Genomic DNA, 21,176 nt, shown 5'->3' on the forward strand with positions numbered 1-21,176 from the left:
GTATTGATGATGACGGTGTTCTGCTTATATATATTATTGTTTGGAAAATAACACTTTTCGAAAAAAAACAAGGAATTCACTCAAGACGAGACAATGAGCTCAACTATTTCCTAGAGGAAATAATTAAGAAGTAAAAATACATCATGATGGTTGATTCATAATTTTTGGTTTGAAAAAACAAACAAATATCGACTAAAATACACATGATTTAGAATATATCCCTAAGGAGACAACATAATGTAAATACATTTAATTTCGTTTTTATTCCAATTGAAAGTTTATAATGATGTCATTTCCACGGTTATTCAGTATTTAAGCCGCGTTGGTATACAAGGAAAACAGTGACCACAGACCATCATATACATCACGACTTAAGCGCTTGAGGGTGACGCGAAGCCCGTAAAGGTGACGCGAAGCCGGTAAAGCGTGGTTCCCACTAGAACGTAACGCAAGGACGTAAACGCAACGCAAGCGTTTTAACCAATGACAAGCGAAGTTATAGACAGTTAGCAATCACAAGCGAATAAGCCATCGCTTGTGATTGGTCAATTCATTTGCGTTGCGTTACGTCCTTGCGTTGCGTCGCTAGTGGGAACCACGCTTTAGGGCGACGCAAAGCCTGTTGAGGGTGACGCGAAGCCCGTGTGTGGTGGGGGAAACCCGTGAGGGTGACAACACGAAGGTCGTACGAGTGACGCGAATGCCATGAGGATGCCAAGCCCAAGCTTTTACTGTCGTTATTCTGTGTTCTCAAGGCGAATTACTGTTTAATTAAAAAGAAAATATATTAAATCCTTATATGCCTTACATGAATTATACCATGGATCTAAGGTCCATGATTATACCTTTCAATGTTTATTTTTCTCTAATAGTACTTCATATTTATAATAATAATTATTACATAAGGTCGAAGAACAATGGATTATTCGCACCTGGTCGCAGGTATTGATGTACAATACGGTACTGTCTAACTTTCCGGATCGCATTATCCTGTTACAAGGTTTTGACGTTTATTGTCACGTACATCATTGTTTTAAATTTTTATCTTCCAGCAGAATTTGGATTCTTTTTTGTTTTTCTTTTTTTTTTTTGCAATATCACTCACAAAGAATACGTTACAATTAAATGTAGACTCGCTATTTCAGTTGACGTAAATGTATGTTTGTTTTATCTTTATACTGGGTGACCTCTTCAGTCAAAGACTGATCTCCCAGAGGGCCCAGTTGGTGATCAGTGGCTGTGATGTACTAATACACCGGGGTAACCCCCTACTCGTCTCGAAAGATGTACTAGGTTCTTTAAAGTGCACACGAGCAAGTTGTGTACACTGGACCTACGGTTTATAGTCCTTATCCGAGAAGACTCGTTCTACCACCAGAACCATGGAGTGAGTGAGCCTCGAACCCCTGCCGATGTTATGGCTACGTGATTACGGTTCCACTGTCTTAACCGCTCGGCCACTCACCCACCCTAGGCGGTCTATAATATATTTTAGCCCCTCGAATGGATATAATTATGCGCTATATGTTGTGTATATTATTATATAGAGAAGAGCTTTTATTTATCACAAAGAAAAACTATTTTAGTTGACGTTAAACGCATGTTCCTCTAAAGACGATACTTTTTAGCGCCTCTTCTGAGCACTTGAACGCTATATAATTTTTTTTATTATCAGCCCTATTATTCCGTAAAGAGTGAATGTTCGTATTTTTCATTTCACCGTCAGGTTAAATAAATATATAATCTTATTTCAAAATAAATGGAAAAGCTTGGTTTAATGATGACATAAAGTCACTTGTTTGACAAGTCACCGGAAATGATTATTTTCCAGTATTTCCTCTACTTAGTTCCTTATCATCTGCGCATGTGTATATGTATCTCGTCCTCAGAGAGCACTACTTAAAACCAATTGTACGGGGAAAGGGACTGCACATTTTTTACCTGGTTTCCGAGGATATACCATGCTTTTTGAACAGCAAAGTTTCAGCAGTTTGTGGCCTCAGTCAGGTTGGTAAAATATATTGTTTTAATCTTAGCACTGTATAGGCCTAATCACTATTTTCAATTATAGACTTGTTTCGTTTGATGGGTTTTTTTTTACTATTGAATGTAAATAATTGCCTGCTTTAAGAAATCTTACTTTATTTTAAAAATATCTTCAGCAAAAGATGGAGATTTAATTTGTTTAATGTTTATTATTATAATTATATAATAGTACTATGATTTTTGTTAATAATTTTAATTATAACAAACAAATTATTATGATTATAATTCTACTGTATGTTAAAGATGTATTGTCCCCCTGAAAAAATAATTCTTAAATTTTAATTTTTTTTAATATACCATTTTAATGTAGGCCTAACATAACAGTTATCCACTTTGACCAAAAATTGGATCGAAAAAAAATGTATTTACCTGAAAAAATGTAGTTTAAAGCAAAAAATTGTCAAATTGGCTGCCAGCAAATGGATTTTTGGTTGAATTTAACCATTTATTTTGTCATTTTACAAGTGAAAGCATTATTTGTTCCGTTTTTGTTTACTATGGAAGTGATTAACTTTATTAAAACTACAAAATAACATATTCAAAGTCTTATTTAATTAATCTTCATTTTTCATGTTTTTGGGGGACAATATATCTTTAATTATGATATTTTTACAATCTTTTTGTACAGTAGTTCCTTCATTCTCCTCTTTCAAAATTTGAAAACAATAATACTACATGTTCATTAGGAAAACGAGCCCTATTTAACGTGAGCTTTTAGTACCCCGGCTAACCCGGGGTACTATAATTGCCTGTAATTGTTTTGACCCTGATCAGTCTTGTTGATGGGTAATTAACAGAACAGTGGCCATCAATCATGCAGGAAAGTATCTGGGTACTAAAAGAGGCCAAGCCCACTTTGTTTGCCAACAGCCAATCACCGACAGCATCAGGTTTCAGTTACAGCATGTTTTAATGATTAGGTAATAGTTTGATTTCATGAAATAAATGAATATTTATATAATAGCCTTTTCACGCCTTATAATTATTTAAGTAAGCCTTTATTTCCATGTTTCCTTTTCGATTTTGTACATTTTAACAACATTGTATGGGGAGCTACAAAGTTCAACCTTAGATTGAGTAGTCAAGCGATCAACCAATTACAATTGAATAATTTTAATTTTATTAATTTACCAATGAAATACATAGCCTACTACAAATGGATTCTGAAATAAACTGGGATGGTGCGATGGGATTTGGTAGGGATGTCAAGAGGTACACCATCACATCAGACTCGGGCTGAGGTATAGGCAGGGAGTTGTTATTAATAACAACTCCCTGGTATAGGTAGGCCTACAATTTTTGAGAATATGAGCGGGAAATTCAAATAAAATAATGTAGCCGTAGGGGGTGGTACCCATACGCTTCCCAAAAAGTGTTTGCGCTATATTAGTATATAGGACCAGATATATGAATTAATTAATAATACTAAAAAATCTAAAAAATAAATCTTTTTATTTAAAAAAATGTAATTGAATGAATGTTAATAAACATAAACGAAACCCATATAAATAACAATCTTTTTTATTGTGTAATAACAAGTTGATGTTATACGATATTATAATAGAGGGATTATGCCTCATTTTAGTTGTTTATGTTATTCTAAGAAAACTGCACATAGGCCTACATACATTATGTTCACTTTAGCACTCTAGTATTTTAAAACATTGATGACTAGCAATTATACACGCCCGGGCGGGTTTCCTATGTAGTTTTAAAACTTCACAGTACATTCCCGATCATTTGATAACTCATTATCCAGATGCCCTAAAATGCACCCACCTCCCCAACACACACCCGCACTCGGGGATTTTTTAACTTATAATGTTAAACTTCCTGGTACAAATTCTATTGCACACCCCGGCTTTATGACGGTTTTCAAATGCAGTTAAAACATACCCCCAGTTCACATTACTCATGTGGTCATTGATACTAACCCCAGCAAATCACTAAGCCTCCAACCCCTCTAACCTCTGCACACTGTGATTTTTTTAAATATAGTTTAAAACCTTCCCAGTACAATTGTGGTCATACAATCACGAAATATTGTGCTACCTACATTTGAGAAAGTGTGCTCCTCTTTGAGAAATTGTGCAATATGCAACATTCAGGAAATTGTGCTACCTTTTTGAGAAATAATTGTGCTAACCATTCGGGAAATTGTGCTACCTCTTTGAGAAATTGTGCTACCCATTCGGGAAATTGTGCTACCTCTTTGAGAAATTGTGCTAACCATTCGGGAAATTGTGCTACCTCTTTGAGAAATTGTGCTAACCATTCGAGAAATTGTGCTACCCATTCGGGAAATTGTGCTACCTCTTTGAGAAATTGTGCTACCCATTCGGGAAATTGTGCTACCTCTTTGAGAAATTGTGCTAACCATTCCGGAAATTGTGCTACCTCTTTGAGAAATTATGCAATCCTTTCGGGAAATTGTGCTACCTCTTTGAGAAATTGTGCTAACCATTTGGGAAATTGTGCTACCTCTTTGAGAAATTGTGCTAACCATTCGGGAAATTGTGCTACCTCTTTGAGAAATTGTGCTAACCATTCGGGAAATTGTGCTACCTCTTTGAGAAATTGTGCTAACCATTTGGGAAATTGTGCTACCTCTTTGAGACATTGTGCTAACCATTCGGGAAATTGTGCTACCTCTTTGAGAAATTGTGCTAACCATTTGAGAAATTGTGCTCCCTCTTTGAGAAATTGTGCTAACCATTCGGGAAATTGTGCTACCTCTTTGAGAAATTGTGCAATCCATTCCGAAAGTTGTGCTACTTCTTTGAGAAATTGTACGTACGGTATACCTATTTGAGAAATTGTGCTATCTTTTTCACGTTTTTTCATCCCCTTCATAATCCATATTCCTATATCTTACCATGCACCAACTCATTCCAAATGTTAAAGGATACAAGATAATACTGTGACGGGATTTAATATATGTGCCAACAATACTTTATCGCATTATGCAGGTTCACATTTTTAGTCGCGTGCACGCGACTCTATAGTTCACTATGTCGGTCGGTCGGTCCGTCTGTCTGTCGGTCCGGTATCACTATGCATGTTATCGCTTTCTGACCTTATCTTGATATCAGTTTAATCTAGCTAAGTCAATTTTTCACAGTATATTCCTTATGGCCAGGAATCGATGTGGTTATGTTTTCACGGTGCGCAATAAAAAATTACGCGGTCTACGCACGATTTAACGAAATCACGTTTGTAATCATATCTTCACAACCATGAATCACAATTAAATAAAATTTGGTACTCATAAATTTCAGGGCATAAATCATTATATGGCAATACAATTACGTGCGTAGCGCATGTAACGCATGCGTACGCGCGCTTAAAATTTTCAAAATTTATTTTCGATGAAATAAGAGTACGTTTCAGGCAATTTTAAGCGTTTACAAAATTGCCATGAGTGCGCAGATTTTTGCGCGCGCACTGCGCGTTAAATGTTATTGCGCACTCTTTTTGCCCGATTTCTGTTTTCTTGACTTACTTTTCAACTAGAAATTACGTTATATGAGCACGTCAAAAGTGACAGGCTACGCACGTGTAAATTAAAAAAATATAAATGTTTTTAAACATTTCAACATTTTTACACATGTTCAGTAGTTCACTATGTCGGTCGGTCTGTCGGTCTGTCTGTCGGTCGGTCCGGTATCACTATGCATTGTAGCACGCGACTTAATGGCTGTTGGCCTTGTTTTTTAACGGACAGGAATTTTTTAAGAATATATACTCTATAAAATTTAATTCAAATTAGGCCCATAATATATGTTTACATGGCAATTGTTAATTTTCAAATTAAAATAAATATATAACATGCACATACAGATTTTATTCAGTGTATTAATTACAGTATCTGATTTTTTAGTTAATCGTTAAAATAATGATATCCTGGCCTATAACAAAAATGTTCCATCTGTAACATTAACCACCATTTTTTAATATTTACTTAGACCTAATCTATTGATTACAATTCAGGAGTTACAAATTAAGAGTTAACATTTTTGGTATCATTACTTCACACAACTTAGACAAACAAATGTCACATTAATGTGAAAAAAAAACTGAACTATTATGTATTGAGAAAAACATAAATATATATTTCCTCCATAAATGTGCATACAATTGGGGTATACTCAAGAAAAGGGGTTTATAATTGAGACATAAAGTAACTATTATATAAAATATGATTATAAAATACAGTATTTAATTGTTTGCTTATAATTTGAAATAGTATTACTGTACTATTTATTATAGGCCTATATATTTAACATTAGAGGGGTGGCAAATCCATAGAGATCATTTTGAGATCTCAGCTGAAGAACATGAAATAGTTTATAAATATAGTTTTAATTTCAAAACAAAAGTTTTTGCTTTTCCAGCGATTTTAGTCTGGGTGCACAAAACACAAATTTTTATTTTAAACTCATCTCTACAGTTCATTCTTTGGCTCCCTGCTGTTAGATTAGAACTGACCTTGCTAACCACAAGGCCACTTGCATTCTTTAATTTTGTGTGCAAAAAATTTACCCATGGTATAATGGTGGTTTCTAAATACAATGAGTGACCAATTCCAAAATAGGCTGTGCATTGCAGCCAATCAGAAGCAAGGAAGGCTGAGCCTGGAAGATGAACAAGGTGTTACGTGATTTATTAATTGCCTAAGACATTAATGACTGGCTTTAGGCAAAAATAAACAAGTAAGATGCCAGAGGCAAAAGCTCACGCTAAATAGGGCTCGTTCTCCTAATGATTGTAATGGTTGCAAAAGTATAATATATAACAATATAATATAAACAAAAAATATACTGCTGCGTCACGACTCCGACAAAAACAGACAGGATCTTTGTTACAAATATCACCTTTTCCTTAAGCCGTATTAAAAAAATATTACTAATAAATAAATTAATAAAAATGTGTATCGTAATTATTATTATAAAGTATTGGTATACTTTATATTGTCAATAATGTGTGATTTATACAATATGTGATGACGATGAACACAATTTTTAGTGACGTCACATGTAGCCAACGCGTTACGTTGCAACATAACAGTGTGCAATAAGTATATGACTCATATGAAAGTGTAATTTAATGACGAGTTGATAAACGATTATTAACCTACACATGGTACTTATTTCTTCCTGTTTGTTTGGTATATTAAAGTTGACTTTCAAAGAGTGACACTGATGGGAACATTTCATCCCAAATCGTGTTGCCTTCATTAGGCGGAAATAATTCTTTACTCGTTTCAAAAGCTCTTGCGGAAACTGTTAGTTCCAAAAGTTCGCCAAGTAGAATGAACACTAAATTCTTTGTGGTATCAAAAGTAATAACAAACCACTTCATTATTCAATTGTGGCCTCGCTATGAGAACGATTTTGTGTTTTATATATAGATTGGCATTGTTTATTCGAAACTCTGGTCTGGACAGGATTTGCTAACCATTATCCTGTTCAGACTTGTACGTTGATTTTAAAAACGTGCGATCGTTTTTGTGAAATGTCCCCCAAAAACATGAAAAATAAAGATAATATCAGACTTTGAATGTATTATTTTGTAGTTTTAATAGTCATTCACTTCTTTAAAAAACCTCAAAGAATAATTATTTCACTTATAAAAAGAAAAAAGAAACGGTTAATTTTAACCAAAAAACCATTGTCTGACAGACAATTTAGACTTTTTTTTAGGTAAATAATGTTGTTTTCGATCAAATTTATAATCAATTTTTAGGCACTAAAATACGTGACGTTAAAATGGCATATTTAACAACAAAATTGAAAATTGGGGGACAATATATCTTTAGAGTATAGTCTTATATTATATATAAATGTTTAATATTTAAGTAAAAGATATTTCTATAATTCTTTCTTAAATTGAACAAAATGTTTGATTTCTTTTATTTTAATAGCAAGGCGGTTTACAAACAAACTTATTTATGGTGGTATATTGTATTTTTCAGATAATATAGATATGTATTCAACTTTTGACAGTCAGTCTGCTCTTCAAGGTGATAATCCAATGTTCTCTGACAGCTCTCAGGCCCAATACGAGGACGGAACAAACCACTTGGAGGAGGCTAAACACTTAGAGGATATCCGACTAGGTATCTTGCAAAAGCGAATACAAATGGGCCTAGGTCATATAAACCTACAGACATTATGGAGACTGAGTGGTCCACATAAGGTAGATACTTCATTTACATTATCAAACCTATTCTATCCAAATACTTGGCTAAAACAAATATATCTGTCAAGCATTGGTAAATTCATATATTTTCTATTCTTTCGGAGAAACTTGTGTAAATTATTTGTAAATAGTAAATTTGATCCGATTTTTGAAAATTATAAAATAGATCGAAACGTTGAATTCTCAATAATATCTTTTCTGTCTCTTAATTCATTAATTTGGAGTTGGTCTATTTTATCTGAAACTATATTAAATTCATCTTCGCATAGAAATAGATGATCTTCTGGTATTTTTTATTCTAGAATAAGATCGAATCGTTTTATTAAATCATCTGTAATAGTGTATTTGCCTTTACAATAACAATTAAAATAAACATAACTTTATTTGCAATTTATTGAATCGTCAAAGCAAACTCTGATCAGAACGTGGCTTCTCCATAGAGCCAAACATAGAGCCAAACATTTATTGAATACTCTTTCTTTTTCAATAAAATTTAGCTAAGTCCTGAGGAAGAGCAGAAACGTAATCAGAGGCGGGAACGTAATCGCCAGGCTGCAGCGAGATGTAGAGAAAGAAGACGTCAGCGAGCATACGTACTGGTTCAGGTAAACATTCTATAACTTAAATAGACAAGATTGGGCCTACCTGTACCCATAGGATTCAATTAGGGGGACTACATGACCTTTGACCTTGATTACCTAACGAACGCAAACTCGGTCTTTCTTATACCCAACTGCACCCACCCACAAAGTTTTAAGATCTTGCGACACATATAGTTTCTGAATAAAGCCGGACAGACGGACAGACACATAAGTACCGTATAAATAACACGCCCTCAGTATACAAACACAATAAAGTATTATTACTACTTGACTACAGAGGTTGCACTCCTATTATTACTTCAATATATCTATAGGCCTCAATGCAAATATTATGGACCGTTTTAATTCAGTTGAAAATAATTTTTTTTTTTAGGAAGCCGAAGAACTTGAAAATAGTAATGATGACCTAAAGAAAGAAATACAGGCTTTAGAGCACCAAAGACAGCAGTTAGCCAAAGTGTTAAATGAACACCAACCGAATTGCGCCGTTCAAGAACCAGCAAAAGGAATAAGTCTGCTAGAATCTGCTGAATGTCTTGCACAGTCTGTAGCACAATGTCCAATAGAAAGTGAACTGAGATCTTCATGTATAGTGAAGACAGCTTCTTTTTGGCCAACATCTTCAATGTAACGCCGTCAATTTTGAATATTATTTAAAGTTTCAATGTATTCAGAAATAACTCAAAGTTACACACGGATATCTACAAGGTTAAACAAATTCCGGATTTGTTCAGATTCAACATTTGTTCAGATTCAGGCTTTCGTAAATTCATGATTTTTAAAGAGCCATAACCGACTGTTCATCACTTATATTCGTTATTTTTTCTAAACGATGTTGCTTTTAAAGACGTTTTCCTACGGAATATCGGCCGATGAGAAGCATTGGTCCGAATTCCTTACTAACACATCCAGTACTATTTACAGAGTCATCCACCTTTATATAATTCTCTCGATGTACATATTGATATTGGTATGCCTAACAGCCGTTTCATTTATACACAATGTGCAATACGTATACACGGCAGGTCCGCGTAAAACAAAAGCAATTTTATAATTGAATAACATTTGGATGGAGTTTGCACTCCATAACCGTAACCGTAATCTCATTTAAAGATTACGGTGCAATGGTATTATGTCCTTACCATGCAAAATGAAATATACTACAGGTACTAATTGCTTCGTATATTTATTGTTTATTTATTTTTTCACGATAACATCCATAATTTTTAAGTTATTATTATTATTATCCTGATAATTAGGTATATACCACCAAAATACCATGTCTATTTATTTTTTAGAAGAACGATTGACGTCAAAAAAGCTTATTAAAATCTCGTTTTCTTTATATCTCTAATATGGGCCGACATATAAAATAGTGACTGCCGTATTTCGTTCCGTTTCTGAGCACTTGCTATTTCTTATATTGATTATAAGATCAGCATTTTTTATTATTATTGTTGTTGTTATAGCATTAGTATCAATTCCAATTCAATTCAATTCAACACCATCGTCCATCAACACTACATTATTACCATATTCATCTTCAATAACATAATTATTATTATATTTAGTAAATAGTTGCAATTATTTTACCTATAGTTTTATGTATGTTTTGTATATGATATTTTTATTTTACCTTTGCAAGGCTGGTCCTTATTGTCGCGATAGATTGCATTTTAATAATGTATTATTATTAAGAATATTAATTTGTACATTAATCATTTTACGAACATTTTATATGTAATAAATATTATATTGCCTCACTGGTTGAGGATTTTATACTGTATATTATGGTATTAATACTATTTTATAAAATAAATCATGTAGATGTGTGTTTGAATTGCTGTGATAAAACAATACTGCCCTCAAGAGTCATGCCATTCCTATCATTCTGTGTGCGCATGTGCATCAAAGTCAACTGCCCTTTTACTCCTGTTGTAAATCAATAGTTTTACTTCACCAGTTACGTTTTTTTTCACGATACAAACAACTTAAAATAATTTATTTGCAGTATCTATTGTAAGGCCCAGTAATATGGTCGAATCGTATATGATTTATTAAACGCGCATTATACCACTCCAAGCGCAATCAATAAGCCTATAGCACGTTGAATCAGTAGGCCTATTTTTTGTATTACAACATTTATGGTGAACAAATATAATTACGATACGATAGTTGGATTGTCATTTTTACAACTAGGAACAAATGAAATTTGGTTGTTGATTTACATTTGATTTACATACAATATAGGCCTCTACAAATATATAATGACAACAAAAAAAGAGTTTAACCAATACATTATTGTTATTATTTATTCAGGCAAAAGATACATTTCACAAAAAATAATACAAATCAACAAATTAAACAAACACGACGCAAAAAGAAAACTAAAATTATTGCCACTAGGAAAGCACAAAAGCAGCCTAAGCCACTGTCACCAATTAGGTGTGTACCATGACCTCCAACTAGTGACTAATTAAGGAGATCTAACGAATTTGCTATTAAATACGTGAATAGAATTATAAACAAATGATTGTCGGCAAAGTTTAGTGTTACTCAGTAACATGTTGTAATACCTGAACTGTATACTTTATATACGGGGAATCACCGACTATTTTATCACGCTTACATTTTATTTCATATTTGTTTCCTGGAACAATACAATTGACAACGTACATTGTTCCGGATACCAAAGTATATTTATCCTGTTCGGTTTATTCACGAATATTAAAGAAAACGCCATTTTGTAAGCATTCCTTCCACTATTTGAGTGAGTCAAATGACCGAGCGGTTAAGGGGGGATGTGGATAGAGGTGCTTGTCACCTGTTCATCCCTTTCTTTTTGCTGTCTCTGTATGCAGTGATAAAGTTTAATAAATAAAATAAATAAATAAAATAAAGGCAGGGGAGCCGTACCTAAAGAGCCACACAACATCGGCAAGGGTTTGAGGCCGACTCGCTCCTAGTTCTGGTTGTGAAACAAGTCTTCTCAGATAAGGACTATAAACCATAGGTCCAGTGTACACAGTTATAACCTGTGTGCACTTTAAAGACCCGGTTCATTATTCGAGAAGAGTAGGGGGTGGGGAGGGGATTACCCCGGTGAACTGGTTCACAAAATGGCCCTGTATCAGAGGGATTACCACATATATGATAGGATAGTGAATAATTTACTATTGGTAATCCTTGGTCACATTGCCTAAATACATAGGCCTAAAATAAAAAAATAAATAAATATTTTACAATTTTTTAAAACTTATTATTAACTTAAATATAATATTAGAATACCTGTACTACTTTTTTCATTATTCATTGAGTAATTAGACTATATATATATACATGTATTTCTCGTCACCACAGTGCATTCATGACGTCAATATGTGACAGAAAGCGTCACTTGACATAGTATGCAAATGAAATTAGCATATATAAGCAAGTGGAGTCATCCACAAACTAACAGTTAGGCGCTACTTTTTTACATTATTTCATTGACAAACAATCAGGTAGTGTATCGGCCTACAGCAGATTCCCTTTACCGTATTATGACGTCAATATAAAAGTGTTTCAGGAATCGTAAACTGACATAGTATGCAAATTAAAATTAGCATATTATGCCAAAGGTGGGAGTCCCACATTGTTTACGCTTGAGTGTGTGACTTGAGAAAGGGTTGTTTTTAGGAGTATTTGGCCTGTTTGAAAGAAGAATACGAATATCGAAGATTTACTGTGTTTATAGGACACGCTCGTTTATGTATTGAAACGTTTCGAGACAAATAATATTAACAAAGTTGAATTTAGAAAGTAAAGCAAAGTTCCTGTAATTAACAAACAAACGATGAAATATAATTGCCGAAACTGACATGCATGAATGAACATTGAAAAACACAGTACACGAGAGTTGCAAAGGTTGGCAATAATACGTAAACAAAACAATTATTTGTATTTTATTCTGTGTGGTTTTTTGCCGAACGTGAAAGATAACACGTCATATCTTGGAATTCGTGTGGATTATGATGTAATGTAAATACGTAAATGTTTGTATTTTTCTAAATAAATAAGTCAAGCACTCATCCGACGATCACGTCTAGATGTTTTATCCAAAACAAGACTGACACAACTGCGGACTTAAATCTTCAACGTCGCGGTAAGTTTCATGTAATTATATTATATATGTTAAAACTCACTTATTAATAATAGACATTGTCTGTCAATCACGCATAAAAATACCTATACAAACCCCATAACTGTATACCGGTATGTTACCAATATGACATAATTCCGATGCTCTATGTATTATAGAGGGTCGATAACATGTAGGCCTAACTGTTAGGAGCTCGTTGTACTAAGCCTCTGCATTATGTGGTAGGGTGGCCAGTTCCTTTCCACGCCGCCTTTTTCTCCCTAGTATTTTCAACCAGGTACTCATTTACAGCTGAGTGGACTGGGAGTTGTCGGGAATTGAACCCGGGTCTATCTGTATGACAGTCAAGTGTCCTAACCACTCGGCTATCCAAATCCTTGGGATACAGAATGGATATTTGACTTTATCTTAGTTTTATAGCAAGTTTGTTAGATCTCTGTAATTTCTTGTTGTATTTATATCAAATGTAAATCAACAAACCTAATTTCAGTTGTACCTTGTTGTATAAATGATAATAAATACTACCGTATCGTATTGTGGTACTCCGCAAACGCACACGGTACACCTTATTCCATTCGTTAAATTGTCTTCGACCACCATTTAGCTATGAAAATAATAATATTAATATTTAAAAAGTCCGATAAACAAATACAGTAAACACGAGGAAGGTAATTTTCTATAAACTATAATATTATTTACGCTCAGTCAGTCAGCACTGAGTACTTAGTTAATTATAAAGTTGTGTGCCGTTATTGTTATAATGTTTGGTTACAATCGGGATTGTGTTTGTATCCGGATTCGGCATTCATGTAGGAAATTTCCATAAAGCTTTGTCTACACTATCAAACTTTAAGTGAAACAAAATATCATATCACTACCATATTTGGACATAATTATCTCTACCATATTTTGGACACATCACACTCTTGTCACACTCTTGTCAAACTAGTTTGATAGTGTAGCCGGAGCTTACAAAGAGATCACAAATAATATGGGCCTATACATCATTGTTATTAATTTGCAAAATGCAAGAATGTATAACTGTGTATATGTATCTAGTAGATTCAATTTGATAATACTATAGCATTTACCTTACAGTAAAATGTTGAACATTTGTTTTTGTAGAATCATGGCCTTGGTACCACTTCTTACCGGAGGCAGGAATATGGATCACCATATCCAATTCAAGTCCGACTGTTTTGACAACTCTGATACAAATAATAAGGTACTGTGTAACACCATCTATCATTATTTCAACGTATTGGTAATTCATTTTTATTTTGACGCTGTTCTGAGCATGCATCATCAACCATATACTCAAAACTGAAGTCTCTTAAACTCGGAATTTCTTTAAAAAAAAAACTATAAATGTGTGGTCATATTCTTTTATTTTGCTAATAGTTTATCATAAGTCAGAACATATAATATAAATCAATAAAACTATATAATTGTAATATAAAGTTCACATTGAGTTCACTTTATGTATTCTAGTAGCTTCGTTAATTTTATGTTAACGTTTTTTCTTTTTTCCCCTTTATTCTATTCCGCATTGTACAATTATGTTTGTATCTTTGTGTAAATACACACAATTATCACGAGTATTGATATTGTAAAACTGACAAATTTTTTTGAAATTTGATACTGAAGACTAATAGATGTTTCTATTATGAGTATAACAATGCACGATTTACCCATGTTATGCATTCTGTAAGCCGTTACAAACGGATTCACACACTTATAGGCTTTAACCTGGAGAAACCGCTAATCCAAAAAAAAAAAATTGTAGTTTTTTTAATTTTGTGTAAATTTCACTAAATGAAATAATGAAAAAATTAAAATTCTTTATTAATTATATTCGAATACTTTACATTGACCCCGCCTGCTCTTGAACGGGCCGAATTAATGTGCATTTTTATATAGGCCTAAACGAAATATTAAGGACGGCCTCGAATAAAACCATTTTTATACATTTTTCATTGTACGACGCGGTACCGAAAGAAGGCCAATAAAAAGAACTTTGTAAGCATTTATTTTTTCAGTTCTTTATTAAAACAACAACAATACGGCTACAACCCACATTAAAAGATACCTTTGTAACCGTATAAAGAAGTCAACATAATATTACTTAAATTGACAAGGGAGTGCCCATTCAGGCCAACACAAACTTAGTTTGCAACGTAAAGCTAACAATTGTTATTATGGAAGACGACGCTACGCTTTTCTTTAATTCGTTTCACAGATCTCAAAAGATGTACATTTGCAACAGCAACTGATTCGACGAGAGCGGAACAGGCAAGCGGCAATGCGGTGCCGCGAACGTCAACGACAACGCACAAACGCATTATCACAGGTTAATTTAATACAAATTTCCATAAATAAAACAATACCTAACATGTCAGTTAACAATAAAGCATGTTTAAAAAATGTTTCAACTAAACATGTTTCAACTAAACAAATGTTTAGCCTAAGAATGTTACAACTCAACATGTTTAAGAATATTGCAATTCAACATGTTTAAGAATGTTACAACTCAACATGTTAAAGAATGTTACAACTCAACATGTTAAAGAATGTTACAACTCAACATGTTGAAGAATGTTACAACTCAACATGTTGAAGAATGTTACAACTCAACATGTTAAAGAATGTTACAACTCAACATGTTGAAGAATGTTACAACTCAACATGTTGAAGAATGTTACAACTCAACATGTTGAAGAATGTTACAACTCAACATGTTGAAGAATGTTACAACTCAACATGTTGAAGAATGTTACAACTCAACATGTTGAAGAATGTTACAACTCAAAATGTTTCAAAGAAGATTACAACTCAACATGTTGAAGAATGTTGCAACTCAACATGTTGAAGAATGTTGCAACTCAACATGTTGAAGAATGTTACAACTCAACATGTTTAAGAATGTTGCAATTCAACATGTTAAAGAGTGTTGCAACTCAACATGTTAAAGAATGTTACAACTCAACATGTTTAAGAATGTTACAATTCAACATGTTTAAGAATATTGCAATTCAACATGTTGAAGAATGTTGCAACTCAACATGTTGAAGAATGTTGCAACTCAACATGTTGAAGAATGTTACAACTCAACATGTTAAAGAATGTTACAACTCAACATGTTAAAGAATGTTACAACTCAACATGTTAAAGAATGTTACAACTCAACATGTTAAAGAATGTTACAACTCAACATGTTAAAGAATGTTACAACTCAACATGTTAAAGAATGTTACAACTCAACATGTTTAAGAATGTTACAACTCAACATGTTGAAGAATGTTACAACTCAACATGTTGAAGAATGTTAAAACTCAAAATGTTTCAAAGAAGATTACAACTCAACATGTTGAAGAATGTTGCAACTCAACGTGTTGAAGAATGTTGCAACTCAACATGTTGAAGAATGTTGCAACTCAACATGTTGAAGAATGTTGCAACTGAACATGTTGAAGAATGTTGCAACTGAACATGTTGAAGAATGTTGCAACTGAACATGTTGAAGAATGTTACAACTCAACATGTTGAAGAATGTTACAACTCAACACGTTCTAAAGAAGATTACAACTCAACATAGGAATGTTACAACTCAACATGTTCCAAAGAAGATTACAACTCAACATATTCCAATAATTATGTTGCTATGTGTACAAACACAGGATCAATTTAATGTATTCGCCAATAAACACGAAATTAGATGGCAAACACTTAAGTTAAGTTTAATAATAGTAGTCTTACTGACGTACTTTTAATTTACTTTTTAAAGGAAGTACGAAGTCTTGCAGATACAAACTTAAGTTTACGAAGACAGATATCACAGTTACAGTTGGAGGCAGAGGCTCTTAACATTCTACTACATGAACATAATAACACTAACGAATGTATGGTTGGAAAAGGCAGTTAGTAAATTAACTAAAATGTTTCTCAGGGATGTATGATGGCTTAAAAAACAATGTATATAGTTTAATTTATTGTACTTTAAATGGGGATACAGTTTTTTTAGATACAAATAAAGAATAATTCTTTGATTTTTCGCAATTCTTACCAAAGAATAATTCAAATTAAAGTCCTGTCATAAGGATAGATTAGGATTAATTAGTATTTGTAGAAGCTAGATACTCTATACCAAAGATCTCCTCAATAAGTTGCTCTAATATCATACTACAATTTTATAAAGGCTATAATTAGGAGGATAAATGTGTTCAATTAAAATAATGTACGTATTCAAGCTAGCTACTCGTTAATACATTTACGCATGCTCATAAGTTTACTGATACCTATAGATAATTACTTACATGGACCAACAACGCCAATTTCCGTGCCTCCTACAACACTAATACAAATCATGTTTCACAATGTTTAAAAGAACAGATAGCAGGATATGTCTGTATTTTCCGTTCAGTCACTCTTAATTTGTACGTCTGGTCAAATCGTGACCAATTTGTCAGAGTCACTAGGCATATATCTTATTAAGTTTGCAATGATGTTCAATTAAGTAATAGCGAACTGTCGTTTCGGAACAGGCAGTGGTGTAACGGTTATGAGCGCCCACTGGCTAAACCCAGGGGCCCGGGGGAAAAGGCAAAAGAATAATGTCGGCGTTGGATGGCCACTTAGCGTCCCTACACCAGTGGCCTCAGACCTCTGGGGACAGGACGAGCGTTTATCGACCAACTCAAACGAATGAACGGAACTGGGTATACTGGGATTGCATGCATGGGTATCTTTTGTACAAATAATTGCCGTCTCAAAACGAAAGTTCGTCGGATGTTATACGAGGATGAATAGGTCGATGGCCTATAAGGGAACCCTATTCAATAAATTCACCGACATCTAATTCTTTACAGAGGGCGTATGCTTAGCAAGCAAAAGACCTTTTCAACCGTTTACATAATTATCTATTTATTGTTTTAACTATTTAATATATTTTAAATAAATGTAAAGTATTTATAAATGTATATTCGATATTGTTTTTTTCATATATTAATATTTTAGGAAAAAAAACAATGGTTTAAAGAATTATCAGCTTCAAGAACTTGCAAACTTAAAATATAATAACAATAATGCAGCGTACCAACCAACAATACTTTATTTTTGTAAAAACCTAACAAAATTATGAAGAAAAAAAACCAATGTAAATTTGTAAATATACGATCACTAATAATACCAGCAAATATTGTAAAATTACAGAATTACTACCAACTAAAATTAATTACCGGAACTGACGCTTACGCATGGTCAACAAACTTTCTGTATTTATATATTTGTCGTCTATATTCGACGATGGTTCTTCGATTAATATGATCCATCCAATAATAGGTTCCCGAAAATTCAAAACCTGTTCTTAGTCAGTGAATTTCACCAGGACATTTGTTCAATCATGAGACAAGATAGAAATCCGTTTTAAAGTCCGTATTCTTTGCTGATGAAGATACTCTACCACTTTTCTTTATGGTAAGAAATCTGCCATTAGCCGTTGCGTTCGTTGATTTTGCAATATTGGCTAGATCCACACGATGTTGTTGAGCATTGTTATCGAACTGTATTAATGATCTGAATGAAACAAAACAGGAATCTAGCTTGAAGTATTCCCGCCACAGAATATCAAAATTATGTTCGGAGAGAATGCGTGACCGCGTGTTCTGAAAATAAACAAAAGCATTCTGTGAGTGAGTGAGTGGCCGAGCGGTTAAGACAGTGGAACCGTAATTACGTAGCCATAACATCGGCAGGGTTCGAGTCTCACTCATGGTTCCGGTGGTAAAACGAGTCTTCTCGGATAAGGACTATAAACCGTAGGTCCAGTCTAGCTAGCTCGTGTACACTTTAAAGAACCTAGTACATATTTTGAGACGAGTAGGGGGTTACCCCGGTGTATTAGTACATCACAGCCACTTATCATAACTAAGCCCTCTGGGAGACCAGTCTTTGACTGAAGAGGTTACCCAGTATAAATATATATTTCAATTCCAATCATTTACAAACAAAAAGCACACAACACTAAAACTTTAGGCAAGTAATACATGTGTAAAGTGTCATTTTATTCCATCACGAGCCTTTACTCACATTCCTTCCGCAAATTTGTGGCTGCTGTTTTATAGCCAAACGTAGGCCTACAGTTTGACGTTTGATGATTACTGTCGACACCCACCGCAGATGAGTGCAAACTCCGTAGATCTGTTTGGCGTTAGTTATGTGAAAGGATTATTATTATTCTACTTACATTTCTAGCAGATATCCTCCCACGTCTTCCTATTGATAAGTAAAGCCCTGTCTTTGTCCCTCTGATTATTAACAAATTCGGTCCAACCGCAAATGTTGTCATTCGTGCTGAAAGTCAATTGGATGATATGTTATCCTTCATCTTGTTTCCACTAAGGACGGACGCAAGGACGTAATAATGATTATTCTTTCTTCTTTATAACTGCCGCTTGCCATTGGTCAACTTCATAGTGGGAAACAAGCTTACATAGAAGAAACTTACAGAAGAAAATTATTCTCAAACATCGTGGTTTTCGACATTTTGATCAAAAGTTCATTGTATCGAAAATTGGATCGTCCATGTTTGGAATGGAACTCTCCGTTAAATATCTGAAAAAATTATCAAGACTGTATCTCCTTATGACAACATTTGTCTGTGATACAGAATATCATTTCTATCATATTGGGTATCTGTATCATGAACAGGTAAAGGTTAGGGTCTATGGTACAGGATTGCGGTAATGGAGATACAGCCCCGAGAATCTTTTCAGATATTTTCCCATTAAATACACATAAGCCTAATCTACTCACTGTATTTATCATTAAAGACATCGGTACCACGAACGTCTCCATTGGGTCCAATACGAAGAAATAACCCAGTTCTTGATATAATTCTCTTCACACCTTTCGGGTTCGCATAGACATTTATACCACTTGAATATTTTGTATAACTTTGTAGGCCTACGCCGTCATTCATAATACTATCAAATCCCAACTCGTGGTCCAAGCCAAGCGACGCGTTTAAATGCTGAGCTAGTGCCATAGAATAATGCATCCCTGTCAACAGCAAGTATATTTTCAAAAGCATTACCTAGTAAACAAAGTAGTATAATGTTCTAAATGAAACTGTGAAAGTGTTTTACACACGTTGATAGGTCTAAATGATTGTTTTACTATTTTCTCCACACACTTTTAACATTATATAATACAGACATTACGTAATTTCGTTATACGTTTGTATAAACGTGTGTGAAAAAATGATATTTAGTTGCAAAAACTAAAACTTTTAAAAGCTACTAATATAGAAACAAAGTTACATAATATAATTTTACATTAAAACACAAATCTAAAATAATGATTCTATTGCATTTTCTGGCATATTAGAATACTAATGCAACAAGTGAAGATAAAAAACAAACAAAATAAATGGAAATTGCTAGATGAACGTAAAGCTTGTATTATGTACAAATATATACATGGTATTGCACCTCCCCGTCTGTGCAACGATATTGAAATGGTTTACGAGATATTCCCAATCTCTGAATGTTATACCACCTATGCCAAATTGCTTGTTAATGAACGGATCGCTAAAGATAGCAGGAGCAAAAGCTTGGAATAAAATCCCTGTAAAAATTCAACAAAGTTTGTCTATAAATATTTTTAAAATTATTATAAAAAGCATTTCTTTAAAAAAAAATTGTATTTCCAACGTATTATTATTAACGTTCTATGTTTTCTAATTGTTATATTTTTTTTCTATTTAATTTTTATAGTTATTTCATTGCAGGACCATATTGAAAAACAGAAATGTTGTGATCTTTCTTTTCTAAATTATGTTATCCTGCCTAAATATGTTTTAATAAAATAAAATGAAATGAAAAAGATCATCAGAGTCGAGTGGTCGAATCAAGAGGTCGAGTCGAGTCTTCGGGCCGCGAGTTGTCGAATTGAATGGTCGAGTAGAGTCTTCGAGTCGAGTCTTCGGGCCGCGAGTTGTCGAATTGAATGGTCGAGTAGAGTCTTCGAATCGAGTTTTCGGGCCGCGAGTTGTCGAATTGAATGGTCGAGTAGATTCTTCGAGTCGAGTCTTCGGGCCGTGAGTTGTCGAATTGAATGGTCGAGTAGAGTCTTCGAGTCGAGTCTTCGGGCCGCGAGTTGTCGAATTGAATGGTCGAGTAGAGTCTTCG

At 33.8% G+C, this 21,176-nt stretch overlaps 1 protein-coding gene across 1 annotated transcript; it reads left to right on the top strand.

Moving 5' to 3' along the window:
• Nucleotides 1–1,829: 1,829 nt before the first annotated feature.
• Nucleotides 1,830–20,689, top strand: LOC140059837 (uncharacterized). The gene is made up of 7 exons (XM_072105779.1): nt 1,830–2,007; nt 8,021–8,244; nt 8,745–8,852; nt 9,223–12,993; nt 14,116–14,215; nt 15,230–15,340; nt 16,775–20,689. Exons 1-4 carry the CDS (start codon nt 1,962–1,964, stop codon nt 9,478–9,480), a joined length of 636 nt encoding a protein of 211 aa, XP_071961880.1. The 5' UTR covers nt 1,830–1,961; the 3' UTR covers nt 9,481–12,993; nt 14,116–14,215; nt 15,230–15,340; nt 16,775–20,689.
• The last annotated feature ends 487 nt before the right edge of the window (nt 20,690–21,176 follow it).

Source organism: Antedon mediterranea, chromosome 10, assembly GCF_964355755.1.
Source record: "Antedon mediterranea chromosome 10, ecAntMedi1.1, whole genome shotgun sequence".
NCBI classification, from domain to species: Eukaryota; Metazoa; Echinodermata; class Crinoidea; order Comatulida; family Antedonidae; genus Antedon; species Antedon mediterranea.